We start from the raw sequence: 22,880 nt of genomic DNA, 5'->3' as shown, positions 1-22,880 counted from the left end.
ATCTTATATGACTAGAGTGCATTTCTTAAAACATCACCATTACGTCAACTCCAGACTTGATTTGGAATTTATCAGTTTTTCCATTAACATCCTCTTTCTGCTCCAGGATCCCAATCCAGGCACCCACAGTCATTTTAGTTGTCGCGTCTCCCCAGTGTCCTGTTTTCTGTGACAGTGTTTTAGTCTTCTCTTGTTTTTTATGACCTTGATAGTTTTGAGAAGTACTGACCAGCTGTCCTGTAGAATGTCCCCCAATCTGGGTTTCTCTCCCGATTAGCCTGGGAATTTTGGGGAAGAGTGTCACAGAGGGGAAGTGTCCTTCCCATCCCAGAATGTCACCGTTCCTGATATCCACATGATTCCTGGAGAGGTTAACCTGATCACTTGGCTCAGGTGGTGTCTGGCAGGCTTTTTTCTTTAAAGTTACTCTTTCCCCCTCCCCTACAGTAGTCTCCGAAAGTGAGTTGCTAAGTTCAGCCCACCTGGACCTTGGGGGCGTGGGAATTAAGCTCCACCTTCTTAAAGGGGGGAGTATCTACATACACTGTTTGAAATTCTTCTTCGTGGAAGGTTTGTCTCTTCTCCTCATTTATTTATCTATTCAATCATTTATTTATATGCATCCCTTGAAGATCTTGCAGGTTTGGTTCCAGGCCACCGCCATCAGGCGAATATTGCAGTAAAGCGAGTTACATGAATTTTTTTGGTGTCCCACTGTATATAAAAGTTACGTTTACACTGTACTGTAGTCTGTTAAGTGTCCAATAGCATTGTGTCTGAGAAACAATGTACATACCTCAGTTAAAAAATGATGCTGTTGGGAAAATGGCGCCAATAGACTTGCTCAACACAAGTCACCACAAACCTTCAATTTGTAAAAAAAAACACAGTATCTGCAAGGCACATGTATATCAATATGGACTCATGGATATTTATTTTATCCTCTGGGTTATAATCCAATACTACGTTATTTATTTTTTTGCTGGCATTGTTCCAGCTTCAGGCACTAGGAGCTCTTTCAGGCTGCTTCCTGTGTCCCTTTGCCTCAGCCCTATCCTTTTGGTTTTTGGAGCACTTCCTTACTTTCTGGTACTCTGAGGTGCTCCAGGCTCATCTTGCATTTTATCTGCCCCAGCCCTAGAATTAGCCACTTTTCCAAGGAGCCCCTTACTACCCTAGGGAGTTTTAAAAATCCAGGCTCCTGGATTTCACACTAGACCTACGGAATCTACCCCTGGGCAAGATGTAGGTACAAGCATTTTAACAAGTTCCCAAGTCGGTCTTGGGCTGCAGTGAGCTTGTTGGGTGATACTTGGGAGTCAGTGCTTTGTACAACCTGCCGCAAAGGAAGACACGATAGGTTCAATGAATGAAATATTCTGGGGATCAACATGGATGGCATTTGTAGGCACACGGGCTCCCAGAATCAGAGTTGGAAAATAATTTAGAGGTCTCTTTAAGGTCATATTTATTTATTCATTTACCCTTTCATGGATTCAAACAGAAGATCTGCAGCACTGAGCAAGTGCCAGGCTCATGTTCCTGCCACTTGACAGCAGAGGGAAGAGGGAGACCCAACACTGAGTCGACCGACAGACCCACGGGACTGCCGGGAATTGTTCTGAGTATCCCAGATGAGAGATTATCTGGTCTTAGCATGAATACAGAGAACACCAAACTAGAAACGTCATTTTCTTCCTTTAAAGACAGGCATTAGGGGGTCTGCATTTCAAGACTAAAAGAGCCAATGTGTGCCTCCCAAAGTCATTGCCCCCAGGCTGCATGTAGACAAATGTCCCGTCCAGGACAAGAAAGGCAAAGCAGACTTGGGGACCAGCTGGGGTCCCATGACCACATCAGCACCTTCTCTTTCCTTCCAGTTCTCATACCCTAGATGTGGAAATGACAAACTTGTTAATTGAGAAACCCAAACTCTTAATATTCAGCATGATCTTACCCCTTTGTAGGGAATTACTCTGGTTCCCAGGTTGTTGGTGAGCACTCAAAGCTATGAAAGCAAAGGAAAGAGGCTTTAGTGAGGAAAACTGAGCTTATAAAATATTGGATGGAAAATGCTGCTTGTTGGGTTTATAAGTGTAGGTAGGTCACTGTGTAATCATTTAGTCGGGAAAGATCTTTCCCACTCTGTCAGAAATCACTGCTTCCCAGAATCAGCACTGTTCTCACGTTCCGGGAAGAGAGTCTGAAAGGTCGCGTTTTTCTTGATGGAGGACAGCATCGTGGGAGCTGGGTATCGCAGAAGCCGAGGCCACACGGGTGGTGTGATCTGGCTGCTCTGCGGATGCCTTTGTTGGGGTGCACACACGTGTGCTGGGCGTGCAACCAGAGGACGACACGCATTTCCACGTGTAGAAGCAGACCACTGACACTTTCCCATTCTCTCCCCAGCTTCTTCCTGGAGAAGAACATGTTCGTCTTCTTCTTGAACATCCTGCGGCAGAAGTCAGGCCGCTACGTGTGCGTTCAGCTGCTGCAGACCTTGAACATCCTCTTCGAGAATATCAGTCACGAGACCTCACTTTGTAAGGACAGTCCTGACACTTGCCTCTGCACCTCTGAGTGTCAGCTGCGTGTCGTTTGCCGTGGCGTTCATGTTGCTGTTTGAATGTCTGTGCTTACTGTGTGTCTTGGTGTGCTTGGGCTGCCATAGCAAAATACCCAGGCTGGGCAGCTTAGACGACAGAAATTTATTTTCTCATAGTTCTGTAGGCTGGAAGTCCAAGATCATGGTGCCATCAGGGTTTCTGGTGAGGCCTTTCTTCCTGGTTTGCAAATGGCCACATTCTCTTTGTGTCCTCATGTGTTCTTTCCTCTGTGCACATGGAGAGAGGGAGAGTTCTGGTGTCTCTTCCTTTTCTTAGAAGGACACCAGTCTTCTCGGATCAGGGCCCCACCCTATGACCTCATTTAACCTTAATTACCTCCTGAAAGGCTGCATCTCCAAATACATTCACCGAAGGGTGTGGCTTTGGCCCCTGACCTGCCTGCTTCAATCCCTCTGCCCGACTGACAAGGGTGTGACTCAGAGCCTCTTCCCGGCCCTCGATCTTGTCTGAAACAACCAACCTGCGAGGCAGGTGCTGTCAGTGCCCTCATTTAACACCTAGAGAGTTTGAGTCACTGGCCCCAGGTGACAGCTCTAGCAAGGCAGGAATTGAGAATGGGTTTCAGCCCAGGTGAGCTAGCTCAGTGGTCCTCAGCTGGGGGTGACTGTGCTCCCAGTGGACATTTGTCAGTGTCTGGAGACATTCCTGGGGGGCGGGTGCTACTGGCATCTAGTGGGTAGAGACCAGGGATGCTGTTAAACATCCTACAACACACAGGACAGCCCCCAACAATAAAGGATTAGTTAGCCCAAAATGTCAACAATGCCGAGGGTTAGAAACCCTGGTTTAGCTCCTAATCATCCGGGCTTGATCACGAGCTTTATTTTCCAAGATGACTGCACCAAGCCCCAGGCCCTGCCTGCAGGAAGCAGGGAAGAGAAGACAAGTGATGGAATGTCTATGCCACAGGCAGGCCCTAGGTCCCCAAGACAGATTTTAAAAAGTTTCTAATGGGTGGAGAGAGGTAGAGATGGTGGCATTCCTCCTGAGGAGGGAGGAGGGAGGGATAGGAAGGAGCTGCAGACTGATGGCCACTAGATGGTGCTGCTGTCCCAGGAGACTCTCCTTACGCGCTTCCCCATGTCTGTGAGTTGCCAAATATGAGTTGACTCACTCTCCCTGAGTGGTTTCCCAACAGCTTTTGTTACCCTGGATATCAGTTGCATGTGGTTTCTGAAAACTCCGAGAGGGGAAGGCCCAGCTTGCTGGTACGGGCCATGGACTCAGACCCAAGCAGTTCTGAGCCCTGGTTCTGCCACAAACACCCCAGGTGTATTCTGGGGAGTGAACTCTCCAAGCTACAGTTTCTGCATCTGTGAAGGAGAGATAATGCTAGTACCTGGTGATTAGAGTGGTTTGAGGATTGAGTGTGACAGTGGGTGTGCAGAGTGTAGGATCGGGTCTGGCAGGTGGAAGTGTCCAGTTAGAGTTGGTTTTATCATGAAATCCAGCATTCCCCCAAATGACTGTTTTCTGATAACCCAGCTAACCCCAGGGCTACTGGATTGAAGAGGGAGTTGAAAATTCTGGGCTTTCTGGATCATGTGGCCTTTCTTGTACTAGGACTAAAAAGGGTGCTGTGCTATAAGAAAACCCAGGCAGATGCTGCTGGCCATACAGGGGAGTGCTTTCATAAGGCCTGCCAAAGCAGCAGAAATTACTCACAGTTTACAGAACTTGGATGTATGGGGGTGAGAAGGATGGGTGAGTTTTGCTTTTTTTTTTATTTTCTAATTATAGAGAGAAAATGTCCTCATTATAAAACAACAACAACAAAAATCAAACATTAAAAAACTGTAGAAAGCAAAAGTTCTATAGACTCTCACCCTAAAAGTTCAGTGGACACATACCATTTTGCTGTTTGTTTTATTTTTCCCAACTTACTAGCGTATCTTAGATTTTTCATATTGTCCGTTCATGCATCCCTACCTTGTTTGGTTAAAGAGCTGCGTCTTGCTGGGCCATAACTTATTTAACGTGACCATGGGCGTTTAGGTGGTTTCCGGATTTTCATTATTACAAGCAGCCATTTCACGAGTGCACCTGTTGCCTGTTGGGTTTGGTGACCTACGTGACAGAAGGCCTGAGAGCCTGAGATTACTTATAGACTCCTGGGTTTATTATAAAAAGAGACCACAGAAAGCTGGGCACACAGTAAGGGGGTAGTAGAAAAATCCCAGTCGATTAATAGAGGCACCTCCGCCACCCCCATGGTGGCCTCACCAACCACAGAGTCATGTCGTGGAGGCCCTGGTAAAGTCCCTGCTGGGGAAGGATGGGAGCGTGTGGCTCTTCCACTTCAAGACTGCAGCCGAGAAGCCCGAGCTTGCACATCTCAAGCTGCCAGCATAGGCGTCTGTGCCCCTGGTGGCCCGGCAGCCACTAACCAGTCACAGTGGGGCTAACATTCCTTCTCCGGCAAGCCCATTCATCCCCAGCCAACCACAGCTGGCAAGACAGCATGAAAAGAAGTGCTCGAGGCATCAGCATCACCTGGCTGGTTGTTACAGGTGTGGATTCTGGGTGGGTAGATTGTGGACTGTTCAAGGAACAGGATACTATATAGCAGGAAGGAAGAAAAAGGAATGCACTGCTAGCACACATGCAGCAACATGGATAACTGAGATGTGATGAGTGAAAGAGGCCAGACACCAGAGGGAGATTCCTGTATGAGTCCATGTATATGAAGTTCAAGATCAGGCAAAGCGAGTCTGTGGTGCTGGAAGTTAGGCTAGGGGCTGGCTTTGGGAAGAGAGTATTGACGGGGCAGGGGTGTGAGGGACCTTTCGGGGAGCTGGAAATGCACTGCCTGATCTGGGTGGTGTATTTATTTGCAAAAATTCATCAAGCTGGACACCTAAGTTTTGTGAGATGTGTGCGTGTGTGTGTATATACATATATATATGTATATATACACACACACACAGGTATGAGTACTTAAGATTCATATATATGTACATTTTCACATATATCAAGCTTTAGATTTGTGATATATGTAACTTCATTTTTTTTACAAGATATTAAATATAGTTCCTTGTGCTATACAGTAGGTCTTTGTTATTTATTTTATATATAGTCGTGTGTATCTGTTTATCTCAAGCTCCTAATTTATCCCTCCCCCACCCCCCTTTCCCCTTTGGTAACCATAAGTTTGTTTTCTGTGTCTGTGAGTCTGTTTCTATTTTGTAAATAAGTTCATTTGTATCATTTTTTTAGATTCCACATATAAGTGATATTATAGGATATTTGTCTTTCAAATGTGTGACTTAATTCACTTAGTATGAAAATTTCTAGGTCCATCCTTGTTGCTACAAATGGCAGTATTTCATTCTTTTTTATGGCTGAGTAATATTCCTCTGTGTGTGTGTGTGTGTGTGTGTGTGTGTGTGTATCTATCTCATATCATCTTTATCCATTCATCTGTTGATGGACACTTAGGTTGCTTCCATGTCTTGGCTTTTGTAAATAGTGCTGCTGTGAACATTGGGGTGCATGTGTCTTTTTGAATTAGAGTTTTCATCTTTTCCAGGTATATGCTGCACAGGAGTGGAATTGCTGGGTCATATGCTAGTTCTATTTTTAGTTTGTTAAAGAACCTCCATACTGTCCTCCATAGTGGCTGCACCAATATACATTCCCACCAACAGTGTAGGAGGGTTCCCTTTTCTCCACACCTTCTCCAGGATTTGTTATTTGTAGACTTTTTGATGATTGACATTCTGACTGGAGTGAGGTGATACCTCGTTGTAGTTTTGATTTGCATTTCTCTAATTAGCAATGTTGAGCATCTTTTCATGTGGCTGTTGGCCATCTGTATGTCTTCTGCCCAATTTTTGATTTGGTTGTTTGTTTTTTTGATATTGAGCTGTGTGAGCTGTTTGTATATTTTGGAAGTTAAGCCCTTGTTGGTCACACTGTTTGCAAATATTTTCTCCCATTCCATAGGTTGTCCTTTCGTTTTGTTTATGGTTTCTTCTGCTGTGCAAAAGCTTACGAGTTTGGTTAGGTCCCATTTGTTTGTTTTTGCTTTTATTTCTGTTGCTTTGGGAGACTGACCTAAGAAAACACTGGTATGATTTATGTCAGCGAATGTTTTGCCTATGATTTCTTCTAGGAGTTTTATGGTGTCATGTCTTATATTTAAGTGTTTAAGCCATTTTGAGTTTATTTTTGTATATGGTGAGAGGCTATGTTCTAACTTCACTGATTTACATGCGGCTGTCCAGCTTTCTCAACACCACTTGCTGAAGAGACTGTCTTTTCTCCATTGTATTTCTTGCCTCCTTTGTTGAAGGTTAATTGACTGTAGGTGTGTGAGTTTATTTCTGGGATCTCTATTCTGTTCCATTGATCCATATGTCTGTTTTTATGCCAATACCACACTGTTTTGATTACTGTAGCTTTGTAGTATTGTCTGAAGTCTGGGAAGGTTATGCCTCCAGCTTTGTTCTTTTCTCTCAGGATTACTTTGGCAATTCTGGGTCTTTTGTGGTTCCATATAAATTTTAGGATTATTTGTTTTAGTTCTGTGAAAGATGTCATGGGTAATTTGATAGGGATCACATTAAATCTATAGATTGCTTTGGGTAGTATGGCCATTTCAACAATACTAATTCTTCCAGTCCAAGAGCATGGGATATCTTTCCATTTCTTTAAAGCATCTTCAGTTTCCTCTCTCAGTGTTTTATAGTTCTCAGCATATAAGTCTTTCATCTCCTTGGTCAGGTTTATTCCTAGGTATTTTATTATTATTTTTTGACATGATTTTAAAAGGGATTTTCTTTTTTTTTTTTTAACTTTCTCCTTCTTATATTTCATTTTAGTGTAAAGACATGCAACAGAGTTCTGTATGTTAATCTTGTATCCTGCTACCTTGCTGAGTTCATTTATCAGTTCTAATAGTTTTTGTATGGAGTCTTCATGGTTTTCTTTAGAGAGTATCATGTCATCTGCATATAATGACAGTTTTATCTCTTCCTTTTCAATTTGGATGCCTTTTATTTCTTTTTCTTTTCTGATTGTTGTGGCTAAGACTTCCAATACTATGTTGAATAGAAGTGGTGAGAGTGGGCATCCTTGTCTTGTTCTAGAATTTAGTGGGAAGGCATTCAGCTTTTCACCATTGAGTATCATGTTGGCTGTGGGTTTGTCATAAGTGGCTTTAATTATGTTGAGTTATGTTCCCTCTGTACCCACTTTGGTGAGAGTTTTTATCATGAATGGATGTTGAATTTTATCAAACGCTTTTTCCGCATCTAATCATCTGTCATCTGCGATGATTACATGGCTTTTGTCTTTTCTTTTGTTGATGTGGTATATCACAGTGATTGATTTGCATGTGTTGAATCGTCCTTGTGACCCTGGGATGAATCCAACTTGATCATGGTGTATGATCTTTTTTATATGTTGTTGGATTCAGTTTGTTGAGGATTTTTGCATCTATATTCATCAAAGACACTTGCCTGTAATTTTCTTTTTTTGTTAGTGTCTTTGTCTGATTTTGTTATCAGGGTCATGGTGGCATCATAGAATGACTTTGGGAATGTTCCCTTCTCTACAGTCTTTTGGAAGAGTTTGAGGAGGATCACTGTAAATTCTTCTTTTTATGTTTGGTAGAATTCCCCAGTGAAGCCATCTGGTCCTGGACCTTTGTTTGCAGGGAGTCTTTTTTGTTTGGTTGGTTGTTTTTTTAATTACAGATTTTATTTCACTTCTAGTGATTGGTCTGTTCAAATTATCTATTTCTTCTTCTTTTTTTTTTTTTTTTGCGGTGCGCGGGCCTCTCACTGTTGTGGCCTCTCCCATCGCGGAGCACAGGCTCCGGATGCGCAGGCCCAGTGGCCACGGCTCACGGGCCCAGCTGCTCCGCGGCATGTGGGATCTTCCCGGACCGGGGCACGAACCCGCGTCCCCTGCATCAGCAGGCGGACTCTCAACCACTGTGCCACCAGGGAAGCCCTATCTATTTCTTCTTGATTCAGTTTTGGTGGGCTGTATGTTTCTAGAAACTTGTCCATTTCTTATAGGTTGTCCATTTTGTTGGCATATAACTCTTCACAGTATTCTCTTATGTTTTTTTGTTTTTCTGCAGTATCGGTTGTTATTTCTCTTCTTTCATTTCTTATTTTCTTATTTGGGTTCTCTCTCTTTTCTTCTTGGTGAGCCTAGTCAGAGGTTTATTGATTTTGTTTATCCTTTCAAAAAACTAGCTCTTGGTTTTATAGATATTTTTTTCCTATTGTTTTCTTTATCTCTCTTTTATTTATTTCCTCTCTGATCTTTATTATTTCCTTCCTTCTGCTGACTTTAGATTTTGTTTTTTCTTCTTTTTCTTTTAGGTGGTAGGTTACGTTGGTTTTTTTTGTTTGTGTTTTTTTTTAAGATTTTTCTTGTTTTTTGAGGAAGGGCTGTATCGCTATGAGCTTCCTTCTTAGGACTGCTTTTGCTGCATCCCATAGATTTTGTATAGTGTGTGTAACCTCATTTTTAAACATATTAAAATTCTTAGGACCCCACTTCAGATCTACTGCCTCCTCTCTTAACGTGGGCCCCAAGATTGACCTCAGGAATTGTTATAATTAGGAGATTTGGAAAACTACAGACATGACGTCCTACCTGCAAAGCCTGCTCTGAGACTGTGTTCTGAGGAGCACCCAGCCCACGCTGTGGCCCATCTCATGACCCGTGCTCCTGGATGGCTCTTAGTGTTGTGTTTGGTGATTCTAGCCTTTTCAGTATACTGTGATTGGCCTAAGTTAGGTACCTCTTTGGCACCAAATAAAACTTAACGGTTTATTTCTGTTCCCCCCAAGGACAACAGTCATGGTAACTGGAGGACTGGTGGTGGAGGTTAGGAATCTCCAAGCTTTAGTGAGAAGATGAGGGGGCGGCAGCTCATGTGATTGGGTGCTCCCTCTGTGCTCCTCCGGCCCTCAGTGCTTTTTGTGCATGATCTCCTTTAATCCTCACAATGCCCTGCCCCACGAGGAAGGTCTTCTTGTTCCTGTTTTCAGACAGGGAAGCTGGGGAGTGGGGCAGGTAAGTGTCTTGCCCAAGGTCACCCAGCTAGGAAGTGACAGAGGCAGTGTGGGTCAAAGTTTACCTTTGAACCCAGTGCCTCTGAGATATGAGCATGACAGGAAGCCCTGCAGGGCTTCTTAACACATGGAGTGCTGAGCCCTCCCAGAGATCTGAGTGGGAGGCCAGGGCTGGGGCCCAAGCCTCCGCACGTCTGACAAGCTCCTGTGCTGTCGGTCCCACGACCAGACTTTGAGTAGCAAGGCTGTGCCCCACCCTGCTCCCCTGCCTCACCGCGTCTGCCTGTGGTACATGTGTGGGTCACGTCCTGCCTTTCCCTGTCAGTGGGGAGGCAGCTGGGATGGTGCAGAGCTCACAGGCTGGCAGCCCGAAAGGCAGACAGTGGGCATGGCAGCACTGGCTTCGCAGGGTGTCTGGTAAGGACTCAGAGGATAACGTGTCTGGCCAGGGCCCAAGACCAAGATTGCAGACAGTGGGCCCATGGGTCGCAGTGGGTCTGTAGACCCATTTTCACTGGCCAGCACAGCTTTCAGAATGAGTTGATCTAGTGGCTGACATTTCAACATCCAAGATACAGCATTATGATCTGTGTTTTCCAGCTTCCTTTGCACGGTTGGAAGCTCTCACCACACTGGGCCTGCACTTCTGCAGGGGCTGGGCCCTGGGAGCTTAGCAGGGGTAGCTGCTCTCCTGTGGCTCCAGTGCCCACAGGGCCTCGTCATCGAGTTTTCATCCTTGGCCCCCATTAGTGCATGGTATTAACACAGGACATCGGACCTGAGTTTGAATTCCATCTCTGACTTACTGTCTCTGTGTCCTCAGGCAGGTAATTAGCCTTAGTTTTTACTCATCTGCAAAATGAGGAAAACAAGGCCCACTCTGCAGCATCATCATGACAGTGAATGATAATGTAAAGCAGTCAGCCTGGTGCTGGGCAGGTAGTGGAGGTTCAGCCTCAAGTGGCCTTTATGAAATCATGTTGCCTTATGGGAAGGAAAAAACCACGCGGAGCCCTTTGTGGCATTCGAGGGTGACAGTGTGACTTTTGATGGCAAAATGGGGCCAGCTTTTATAAGATACAGTGCAGCTTACCCTCATCCGTGGGTGGTTTGTGAAAATACCCAAATACCAGCTCGTCTGCCCCACCCCCCGGCTCTCTTGTTGAACTCTGCCAGCAACGAAAGAAAATGCTCAAGTGTTCTTTTCTGTGGTGTGGGAGGCAGGGTGACCCGACTTTTCTCTGGCATTGCTCTTGAACTTTCTAGTGACTACACCTGGTGGCTGATTTCTTTGCTGGTTAAAGGTTAAGCTGCTCCCTATTAACTTGACTGGTTCAAGTACTGATACATTCTCATGGTCATCTGCGTGTTCCTGGACTTTCTCTGCTTGCCTTTCCTCCAGCATGAATTAACTAACCTGTTTTCTTTTGTGTTTTTTTTTTCTCCCTCTAGATTATTTGCTGTCTAATAACTATGTAAATTCTATCATTGTCCATAAGTTTGACTTTTCTGATGAGGAGATTATGGCATATTATATATCGTTCCTGAAAACACTTTCGTTAAAACTCAACAACCACACGGTCCATTTCTTTTACAATGAGGTAAGTAATTGCAGAGGGGCACATTTGGGTGGAAAGCTAGCCAATCAGAGCAGCCCCTTTGGTCTGGGTGGCCTCTGTTTACAAAGCACTTATGCATTCACTGTTTCCTCATTTTCATAGCAACACTGTTTGACCTTGGTATGCTTTAAATTTCTTTTTTATTTAACAAGCTACCTTTTCCGTTTTTAATGTAAAATGCAATTTGCACTACCTGAGAGCATGATACTCTTGGTAGGGAGAAGTGCCCAGAAATTAACTTGGGGTCGTGTTCCTCTGTTGGCAAAACAGGAACTCCAGTCAGGCCCAGCTTTGCCACTTCCCTGCTGTGTGACCTTAGAGAAGTCCCAGTCCTCTGAACCTCAGTTTCCTCATCTGAGAAATGGGGATGTTAGTTTCTACCTTGGAGGGTTTTCCAGGGGTTGAATTAAATAAGCTGATGTCTTCAAAGCAACTAGTATATACCTGGCTCCCTAAAACTGTACCCATTGCCATTCCTTATAAGCTAAAATCCCTGGTATTCCTTGAGAGAATCACTAACAATTTAAATAAATAAATAACTGTTGTTCTCACAATGAAGAGGAGCTTGAACAATCAGGTCAATTTATCTCACATTCCAAAAGGTACAGATGCTGGCTGTCTTGGGGCTGGCTCATCCTGTGGCTCGACCACTTCATCAGTGACCCAAGCTTTTCCATCTTCCTACTCTGCTGACCATACAGTTGGCATCTGTCTTGAGGCTCAACCCCTCATGGTCTCAGGATGGCTGCAGGAGCTCCAAACATCACGTACTTACATGCCACTGCCGAAAAGCCTGATGAGATCACATCCCTTCTTGTGCCCCCTTCTAACTTTCCAAAAAACTTCTTTCCCAGAAGCCTCCCAGCAGACTTCCTTTCCTGTCTTGCAGGTCAGAGTTCTGTCACATTTCTCTCACAGTGTGTCTGACGTTGGGGAGTGGGCTGGCAGGGCAGTTCTGGCTCAGTCTCTCCGAGGCTGCAGTCATCTGAAGGCTGGGTTAGGGTCGGGGGATCTGCTTCCAAGGTGGCTTGCTCACATGGCTGACCATTTGGTGCTGGCCATCGGCAGCAGGCCTTGCTTACACAGGCTCCTCCAGGGTCTGCTTGAGTGTCCTCACAGCACGGCAGCTGGCTTCCCGTAGAACAAACGATCCTAAGAGACCAAGGCAAACTGTAATGCCTTTCAGGACTCGGCCTTGGAAGCCACATGCCATCACTTCCACTGTATCTTTAGGCCGCACAGGCCAGCCCTGACTTAGCGTGAGAGGACGCACAAGTTGTGACTTCAGGAGGAGAGGGTCATTGGGCCATCTTGGAGGCCACGTGCTGTCTGCATGGCAGGTGTCTTCTGATCGGTGGTCACACATGCTGCACAGCCTGTATTTGAAGTCAGACCATAGTCCCAAACATTTCCTCTGAGTTTGGGCAAAATTCATCTAGCTGTCTCCACGGGGTGTGGCGGCAGCAGCCTGCACCTTGACTTTCTTTGTCTAGATTTGTAGTGGCGAGAGCTGGCCTCAGAGGGGAGAAGTACTAGCTGCCAGTCACAAAGTGTGGGGCACTTTGGAAGATGGACATTGTGCGGCCCAGTGCCTGGCACACAGTTGGTGCTCACTAAACGTGTCCAGAGACCAGAGGTGTGCTGTTCGCGTTCTCCCAGAGGCTCTCCCGGGTGGAAGAAAACCCACCTGCAAAGTTCAGACCAGAGAGGGAGCCAGATTGTTCCCCCACTCGGGTGCAACTGGGCTTCTGTGCACCTGGTGGGGAGGGCAGAATGTGGGGATTCTGGGGCCCGAGTGATGCTTCTGGAAGAGTATCCTGCTGATCACCAGAGGAGTGGTAGGAGGCTGATTTTTGAGGTGGACTTAGTTTCCTTTTCTGTGGACCAGTGCAGTAGCTACCACCTGTTACGTGCACATCTGCTTCTAGTGCTCAAAGTGCCGTTGCCTTCATTAGACAGGTGTCACCTCGCTGAAGGTCATGGGTTCCCTCTTCCCCGCCCCTCACTGCCTGGGGGTGCCCTCCAGTCTGATCCGGAGCCATGTGGAAGACTGGCCAGAAGAGGGCAGCAGAGTGCGCTGCAGCATGCTGTAGCCCGGATCCTGTGTGCCTTTTCCTTAGGGCTCCATCAGTGGAGTTCTTTGGTTCTGAACTGTTTTGATCTGTTCTGCTGACCCCTTTTTAATGGCAGAAGATTCCCGAGACCCTCCTTTTCCATGATAATGTTTACACTTTTAGTGTTTCCAAATAGGGAAATATATATTATAGATTCTGAATGTAGTCAGACTTTGCATTTGCCTTTTATTAGTAGAAGCGGCATCTAATAATAACAACTAGCATTACTACCGAGTGCTCATTAGGTATCAGGTGCCAGGGTAATCACTGTACCTGAAATAGTCTCATTTAATCCCAGCAACCATACAGTGGGAATTATTATCCTCATTTTATAGATGAAGAATCGGAGGCTTAGAAGTATTACATCACACAGCTAAGAAGTGGTAGGGAAGATCATGAACCCAGGCTTGGCATTTCCTGGACCCGCTTCTGTTTATTCCACGGTCTCACCTTCCCAACCCTCCCCACATTCCCCATTGGGAATGAACCACTGGCTTAAGGGTCACGTGGGTACTTTTTTTTTTTTTTTTTTGGTCTTTTACTGAAGTCTCTGATAGGATTCAGAAAGCTGGGATAGGGGCCAGCCTGTCTTATGGGTCTGTAACTCATTTTCGGTACTTCTTGTGTTTTAGCACACTAATGACTTCGCCCTGTACACAGAAGCCATCAAATTTTTCAATCACCCCGAAAGTATGGTTAGAATTGCTGTAAGAACCATAACTTTAAACGTCTACAAAGGTAAGATTCCTTATGAGCTCATGCCTCATCGGGTTTTTAACTTGACTGCTAGTGCTTGCTCTCCTGAGTCCATACAAACAATTCCCTGGTGGTAACAGAGCTCATTTATTGTAGCTGGGGCTGCCTGTCTCATGAAAGGTTGTCATCACTGAACATTTAGCTACCCCCTTACATAAATTTGTGTGCCACCACCTTCTGCATTTTAAAGCCCAACTCGTTGCTGATACCCAGAAGTCATGCATGTCCTAAGAGAGGCACATGTGGGACTCGGATTGGCCATGTGATAATTAGGTAAGGCAAAGCTGTCTTTGAAATGTGAGAGTTAAATTCTTGCCTTTGGCCTGTAAAATACACTTCAGTATAGCCGGGAGTATGTTATCTTTAAATAATGTATGAGAGCATTTCTTGTCGCAAACAGCAGGAGGCAGTATTGCATTCTCAACCGGCTACAAAGCCCAACAACAAATTCCTCCTTTCTCCCAAGAAGTACTTAATGCCCAAATCATTGCCTCCAGGAGAAAGCCCTTCCGTGGCTCCCCGCCTGCACTAGCACAAAGGCTGGCTGGACACGAGTTTCCCGGCCTGGAATTGCCCTCCAAGGCTACGGCCTCTCTGCCTAACACCGGGGTTATTTCCCGTGTAGTCACCACCCTAGAGCTGGGATCCCATTTTCTCAGGGACCAATGTTTTGACCTTCATGAGTTATGATGTTATTAATTGAGATGACTCCTAATTGGGAGGGGGCGGGAGCTCCTCGGGGACTCACTCCAGCCTGGTTCTGGGGTTGCCTTAAATTGGAGAGCCTTTGAAGAGCCCAGAGGGGCCCATCCGGGGGTCGCAAACTGAGGAGCTGAGGGCCAAATCCAGCTCTCAGACAGATTTTCATTGGCTTAGATATTTTTTGAAAAAAAAATATAGTTATCAGTATTTAAAACTTGGGAGAGGTTGGGTAACAGTCTGGATTTCTGACTTGAAAATGTAGATGTGGCTGTTTGGGCCCACAGTCCTGCAGGGCAGTGGTGAGCTGACGCGGAGAAGCAGCTTCCCCCTTTGGGGTCAAGGCCTGTGCTGCCCCATTCACCCACTGGGCCGGCTGGCTTCGCTCACCAAGTTATTGTTGGCCAGCCTGTGGGCTTCTGGGTTTGCGACCTGGTCTGACCCCCAGTCTGGCCGCCTCCTGCTCTCTGCTCTCTCTGTTCTCTTCTAACCTGCGTCTTTCTGTCTAGACGCCTCCTGCCCTAGCTCTCTGCCCCTCTGAGCAGCTGTCTCACCCTCCCAGTTCCTAACCCTGTTAACTGTTGTCTGTTTTTTGCCTTTCCTTCAATGACGATTCCCGTGTTCCTTATTCCAGTGTCATGTAAGTTAATAACTTCTGGTTTTCTGCTTTCTTAACTTATCCTTACATGCAAATACAGGAAACTTGCTTGAGAATGGTGTAGTTTTCATTGTAGTCTAGCTAAATGCACTGCTGATAAGTAGGCTTCCTAAAGCACTATTTTTTTTCTTTTTTTTTTGTGGTACGCGGGCCTCTCACTGTTGTAGCCTCTCCCGCTGCGGAGCACAGGCTCCGGACGTGCAGGCTCAGCGGCCATGGCTCACGGGCCCAGCCGCTCTGCGGCATGTGGGATCTTCCCGGACCGGGGCACGAACCTGTGTCTCCTGCATCGGCAGGCGGACTCTCAACCACTGCGCCACCAGGGAAGCCCCTAAAGCACTATTAATGTCTACCTTTATTAATTAATTTTATTAATTATAAAAATAACGTAAGAACTACCTTGATGAGTATAGTTTTCTGCATAAGGTAACCATTTTAAAGTATTTCCAGGAAAGACAGAAAAGATTCAGATTATAGTAGAGGGCTTTTTATTGTGGTTTTGTTGTTGTTGTTACTATCCCCCAAGTTATATTTGGTAGCTTGACTTTTTTTTTTCCCCTCTTCTTTTGTGGATTTTCTCAGTGGATAACCAGGCCATGCTGCACTATATCAGAGATAAAACTGCTGTCCCTTACTTCTCCAATTTGGTCTGGTTCATCGGGAGCCATGTGATCGAACTTGACAACTGTGTGCAGACGGATGAGGAGTAAGTGATCCCCCAGGGTGCCTGTTAGGTAGACAGGGTGCTTAGGGGAGAATTCCGTTTTTGTAGAGAAAAAATAAACTCTAGAACAAAATTTACCCACCTATGTGTTCGCGGAATATGGACTTCCATACTCTGAAAGGTTCTGCCCATCTTTCCACTTTGCATAACAGTAGGAAGTTGGAAACAACTCAGATACCTCCCAGAGGGGAATAGGGTAAGTGAATCCAGTACATCCATAGATGGGGTGCTAGGCAGCTGGTAAAAAGATGAAGATGATCTGCCACTGGTAAATGGATGAACAAAATATGGTATTTGCATGCAGTGGAATAGTATTTGGCGATAAAAAGGAATGAAGTACTGATGCATATACCATGGATGAACCTTGAAAGCATTATGCTCAGTGAAAGGATGCAAGGGACAACCTAGTGTGTGATTCCACTTATATGAAATGCCCAGAATAGGCAAATCCATAGAAACAGTAGATTAGTGGTTTCCTAGGGCTGGAGGAGGGGTGTGCGGGGGAAATGAATATCCTAAAACACATTGAATTGTGTACTTTGGGTGAAGTTTTTGGTATGTGAATTATATTTCAGTAAATCTGTTAAAAAAAAAATTAAGTTGGTGATGAATATAAGTTCCAGAACAGGATTTCTCAGACTCTGCACTATTGATCTTTCGAACTAGGTAATGCTTTGTGTGGGGCTGTCCTATGCATTGTAGGGTGTTTAGCAGCATCCCTGGCCTCCACCTACTAGCTGCCAGTAGCACCCCCTTTCCAACTGTAAAGACCAAAAATGTTTCCAGACACTGCCAGACGTCTCCCTTAAGGAAAAATTGTATCAGTTGAGAACCACTGCCCCAGGGTGACAGCTTCGCACAGATCTGGTAAGAGGCACACCTAGGTGGGGTCAGGACGATGAAGGGACTCAGGAAGGAGGTCTCCTGGGGGCAGAGGGCTAGAGAGAGAGAAAATGTTAGCTTCCATATTGGGAAAGAAGCAAGGTGAGGTGGATGGCAGATCTGATGGGGCATTTGGGAGGATAAGGACCCATATAGATATGGATAGTCATGGATATGAGGCATAACGAGATACAACTCCAGAAAGAACAGAAAGTTATACGAGGAAGGAAGTGAACTCCTGGTCCTCCCTGGGGCTCTGCAGTGAATGATTATAATGTCAACACCAGTTGCTGATGACTGCTGGGTGGGGACGGGTGGAGGGAACACAATAAAAGGAGGTCATTATGTAACATTTAAAATGGCTCAATAGCAAAATAGAGGTCCTTGTCGATTTTATAGAAATGCAGGAGAACTATCCACAGAAACACCTAAAAGAGTTGAAAACCGCTTCCTCAGGAGAGTGGGCAGGGGTTGGGGAGGCGAGGCCGGGAGCTGCTGTGTTTTATTATCAGCTCATCAGTACTATTCGATTTTTAAATCCATCTGCATGTATTACTTAGATATTTTTTAAACTAAAGGTTTAAAAAGTGAAGTGCATTAATGATCCTGCTAGAGGAAAATGAACACAGTATCTTATTAAGTGTGGGGGAGGGGTTGCAAAACATTGTGTGTAAATAAGTGTTCTGGGTCTCATGGGAGGTAGATTCATGGGTGCTCATTATAGTATTAGGCTTTACAATGTGTATTTGCTATAAATATTTACTAAACATCTTATTAAAGCATAATAAGGAATAATTATCCAAAATTATGTAAAAGAAGCAAATTTTTTTTTTTTAAAGCATATGTGATTAGATGGATAGACATGTAACACCTGCCTTTTAGATGTGACTATAGGGACGTGGAAATAACGTAATATTATCTGTTAGTGGTGGGACTAGGAGACTTTGATTTCTTTTTGCTTTTATTTTCTTCGTCTGTCTTCTACAATGACCATCTATTACTTGAATAATAATCATAATAAAAATAAAACGTCTTATGGTAGCTAGATTGCTCTTTGCAACCGACAACACTTAGGGGGAGGTGAAAGTGCCCCGTCGGCTGTTTCAAGGCTTCGTCCTTGGCAGAGACCGATCCACTCTTCACTGGAAGCAGGCAGGGCCTCCTGGGCTTGGGGTGGGGTGTCACGTCCTTGCGCTGTGCCCCCCATACAGACGGGGCCTGTGGGTCGGATGCGGCTGCTGAGGCCTGCTTCTCTCTTGAGAACTCCCCTGGAGCATTTTAATTATCGCGGATTTGTTGTTCCATTGATGCTGCTGATCTTGGGCACCAAGGGATCTTGCCACTTGGACTAGTGGCTGCTCTTGCTTGAAATGGCTTGCTAAGAGCTTCATTGGGTTTTGCTTTGTTTACCGCTTTGGTTTTGGGCTGTTGTGGTGATGGTGGGGTGAGTTGTACTGAGGCCCCCGGAAAGTGGGGGGACCCCATGAGTCCCCTAAGATCGAATGAAGCAGACCTGTCCATCCTCTCTTTCTGAAATCCACTGGTCGGGCCAGGATGGGTGTCTCTCGGGACTGGCTCAGGTATTCGTTTGTGAATGAAGTGCCACCTGCGACCTCAGTCTCAGGCCATTGGTTCTAGGCTCTGAGCTTTGGCGTCCGGGCTGAGATGGGCATTTCTCCCGGCAGGCATCGGAATCGGGGGAAGCTGAGTGACCTGGTGGCTGAGCATCTGGACCACCTGCACTATCTCAATGACATCCTGATCATTAACTGCGAGTTCCTCAACGACGTGCTCACAGACCACCTGCTCAACAGGCTCTTCCTGCCGCTCTACGTGTACTCGCTGGAGAACCAGGACAAGGTGGGCCGGGCTGAGGGTCGTCTGTAGGAGGGGAAGAGCAGTCACCCCAATAGGACGGGGCTTTGCAAGGGACCAAGCCTTTGAGCCTGAGGGAGATTCTTTTCAAAGCACGCTGGCTTCCCTTTCCTTTCCTCTTATTTCCTGAGAGGGGGTGGAAGGAGAGGGAGAGAGAGACAGAGTATATGTGTGTGCGTGTGTGTGTGTGTGTGGACTGTAAATGAATGAGAAAAGATTACTGACATCAGAAGGAAACAGGAAACCTCTACAGATTCAGGCTTCTGGTTTCTATGCATCCTTCTCTTGAGGTGTTCTCATCCCTGGTAACTTTTTCGGATAGTTGCCAGAGGTAATTGATTTGGAGAAGATCCAGCCAGCCACAACACTTGCACAGAATGGACAGGAGGGGATGGAGCGCACCTAGGAAAAGATCCTGGGGCAGTGATTGTCCACAGTTACGGCTCGAAGCCCTTGTGGGGATAGAGCCTGTTCAAGTGCACATCCTCGGATGCCCTCTCACTCCTCTCAGGGATGCTGGCTCAGTGGGTCTGGAGTGGACCGGGAGCCTGCCCCGCAAGTGATTCTGAGCTGGTGGCTCTCGGTGCCCCCATGAGAAATGCCACTTCAAGGAGGGGAGACCTTCGGCCAGTACCTCTAAGAGTTAAGGGGCAGAGGCCTTGGCAGGAGGCGGGACAGAGCCAACTGGTTACTCTGCAGGGGCTTCGGCCTCTGCAGATGTGTCCCAAGGAGGTATAGCTTTCTTTTTGGAGATGGAACATGGTGGTTCTTGTTAAAAATAAGTGAATAAAAGAAAATTGCAACCCTAACGAGATCTGCCAGCTGCAGCTCTGGGAGGCAGAGAGGAAGCATGGGAATTGGAGTTTTCAGACGTGGGTTTAAACTCTGCCTCTTCCCTTTCCTCATTCTGTGACATTGGATGAGGCAGTCAACCTGCCTGAGCAAAACGGGGGTCTTGAAGATCCTCACGGGGTTGGTAGGAGATGGAACTTGTTGAAGCCCAGTACAAATGAGGGGCTTCTCGGAGACCAGAGTGCCCCAACTTCTCCCTGCCCCTCTCCTGAGAACAGGCCCCCTGGGGCCTCTCCTGCCGGGCTTCGGGCTCTCGGTGCCCAAGCTGGGGGAAATTAACATTCTTGGTAATTTAAGGAGCTAGTTCTTCTCTCGGGTCCAGCCTCTAATCCGTGACTCATGGTGAAAGATTTCTCAGGTGGAAGAATAGCGGCCTTGCAAATGGTATCGGATAGGATTAGGTTGTGAGCTTATTTTGCAGGGTGGACTTTGCCAGCAGGAAAGAAGAATCTTAGGGTCTTGGAGGAAGTCGGGGTGCTGGGCGCTGCTCCTTCAGACAGATGGCTTCTGGCTTCATGGATTTTGTGCTGCTCACATGTGTAACCCAGGTTTCTCTGTCTCTTTCCCCCAACCTTCACCAGGGAGGAGAACGACCGAAAATCAGCCTGCCGGTTTCTCTCTACCTTCTGTCCCAGGTACGTCTGATCGTTCACCTGTGTCTCCAGCACACTGGGGGTCCTTGGAGTGCTGCTGCCTTTCAGAAATTTCCCAGGCCACATTGCCCCATCTTCCCTCTCTGTGTCCCCCATCTTGAAGTAAAGTAACGACACTGAGTAGAGGGGCTATGTATCTTCTTCGTGGTAGTACTTGGAAATTTAAGGAGAAATAAATCAGACCTGACAAATATGTAGCTGGTTTCTACTGTGGGGCCTGAGGTTTCCAAAACAAGCAAGGAGTATTCTAAATACCCTGGAAATGTGGGCTGGGTGGCCCCTGTTCTCAGCCATGTTGAAATAAGCCCCAGCAGGACCCAGTGTGTGTACACACACAGCAACCGTGGCTTAACAAGCTTCTACTAATGAGGCTGTTTTTAAAGGCTTTTGTCATGGTTCTAGTTCCCAGATTACCTTATGGAAAGTGTCTTGTAGCAGGCTTAGCACCCAGATTTGTGTCTTGAGCCAATTTGTCTGCCTCCCCCTCTTAAACAAGTGTGTTTCCTTCTCGTAATTATATAATATTTACAAGAAGGGAAAAACTCCATGGTGACCCAGTTACATAACTTTAAAAATATTTTTATTACAAGCAGTCCAGACTCTCAGGCCATCTCATTAGACTGTCAAGTAGCCAGACGTTTGACCAGAGCTCTGTTCCCACTTTTGCAGTGGCCCAGGTATTTATTTGCTTTGCTGAGAGCATATCCTTCTCACTTGGTCCCTGGGCCGTTTTGAGTTTGAGGCGGGTCTGTCTCCTGTTGGCCTCTTCTCAGTGGCCTGGCCAACCAGGATCCGCATGTGGCCAGCTCACGTTGCTCCCGGAGTCTTGTTCTGGGGGCTCTGTTTGCTCAGAGCTGCACGCCGACTCCTGAATGCCCCTCTGTGCGATGGAGCTCCGTGCAAGCCCCGCCCCTCCTGGCAGCAATTTCCGCCGCCTCATTACAAATCCGCCAGTTTCTCCTGCTTGGGATTCTGGGAGTCTGGCAGGACCCGAGCAGGCCAGATGCTGAGCCACAGGAATCCCATGGCAAGGCCCCCAGAACCCTTCAGCTGCTGGTGCACCCCGAGGAGCACGGGGGTCAGGACACACTTTTTCTCCGAGAACCCATTTTCTCCTGCTTTCCTCGTGAAGGACCAGCAGCTCAGGCACCTAATTACTTGTTTCAGTCTCTCACAGCATTGTCATTGGCGTTCCTCAGCCTGAGTAAAGGGCTCTCGCTCCCCTGCATTTCCGTGGGGCTTTATCATCACGTTGCCCGAATGTGTGAAAACCTCGAATTGGGTATAAATCCCGGTCCTTAATTAAACTCTATATCAGAACATCCTTACAAATTATTTTACAAACATCGCTACTAAACCAAGAAAATTCACATTAACGATGTTAATTTGGTGTGACGAGGATGCTGTCCAGCCGAAACTAAACCACCACTGGGGACAAGAGCGTGACTCGGACAGGCTGGCCCAGCCTTTCGAGTCTGGCCCACACACGCTTCCACGTACCTTGAAGTGACCGGCCCTCCCCAGGCTTTTCTCCGTCCAGAGCCCAGGAGGGAACGAACACCATGTGTGTCCACACCGGCCTTAGCAGGTGCTCGCTGAATGTTTGTGGACTGAATTCCTTCGTCATCATCATAGTCACCCATGCTTGAATGCTTGCCACAGCCCTGGACATGGGCTAACCCATTTGGTCATATTGTCTATGGTAGCGTTTCTTTGGTGTTTTAAAAACAGGTGTGCTTTTTTTGTTGTTTTTAGGTAGGTATCACATTTGTCTATTCTGCCTGTACCTTTAATCTGAATTGTATTTATTTTTTTGAACAATATATTCACCCTACTCAAACAGTACAAAATAACATGTAGGGAAAAATCTCCCTCTTACCTCTGTCCCCCACACACCCAGTCCCGCTCCCCAGAGGCAGCCAGTGTTTTAGTTTACGCCTTTCCTTTTTTTTTTTACAATATTTTTTTTTATAATTTTTTTTTTAAGTTATAAAGTTCAAACAGGTGAAAACCAAGCTGCCTTTCTACTTCTGTTCAGTCTCCTGATTTCTCTCCCCAGAGACAGCTATAGTTACAGGGTCTTCCCGGGTCCTTCCAGAGACGGGGAGAACTCTGCCAGGGATTCTCAACTGGTGGCGATTTCGCCCCACCCGGGGGGACGTCTGGCAGTGTCCGAAGATATTTCTGGTTGTCACGCCTGGGGGAGGGGCTGCGGCTGGCATCTAGTGGGTAGAGGCCAGAGATGCTGCCAAATATCCTCCAGTGCCCAGGACAGCCCCCCACAGCAAAGATGTATCGCCTGACAGTAGTGCCGAGGATTCGAGACCCTGTTCCCTGTATATATAAGCAAATACAAATGGGCGCACACACCCTCTGATATACAG

The 22,880-nt window shown here is 46.4% G+C and overlaps 1 protein-coding gene across 3 annotated transcripts in view; it reads left to right on the top strand.

Moving 5' to 3' along the window:
• Nucleotides 1-22,880, top strand: part of CLEC16A (C-type lectin domain containing 16A) — a 209,816-nt gene that overhangs the window by 14,144 nt on the left and 172,792 nt on the right. For all 3 annotated transcript variants that reach the window (XM_082670276.1, XM_082670277.1, XM_082670275.1), the window contains exons 3-8: nt 2,410-2,543; nt 11,117-11,265; nt 14,030-14,135; nt 16,093-16,216; nt 18,802-18,976; nt 20,425-20,478. In XM_082670276.1, the coding sequence (XP_082526402.1) occupies nt 2,410-2,543; nt 11,117-11,265; nt 14,030-14,135; nt 16,093-16,216; nt 18,802-18,976; nt 20,425-20,478 (742 nt within the window). The remainder of the gene's footprint in view (nt 1-2,409; nt 2,544-11,116; nt 11,266-14,029; nt 14,136-16,092; nt 16,217-18,801; nt 18,977-20,424; nt 20,479-22,880) is intronic.

The sequence above is a fragment of the Grampus griseus genome (assembly GCF_964374135.1).
Source record: "Grampus griseus genome assembly, chromosome: 14".
NCBI classification, from domain to species: Eukaryota; Metazoa; Chordata; class Mammalia; order Artiodactyla; family Delphinidae; genus Grampus; species Grampus griseus.
Note: the sequence above shows the minus strand (reverse complement) of the source record. Positions and strands in the feature narration are given on the sequence as shown.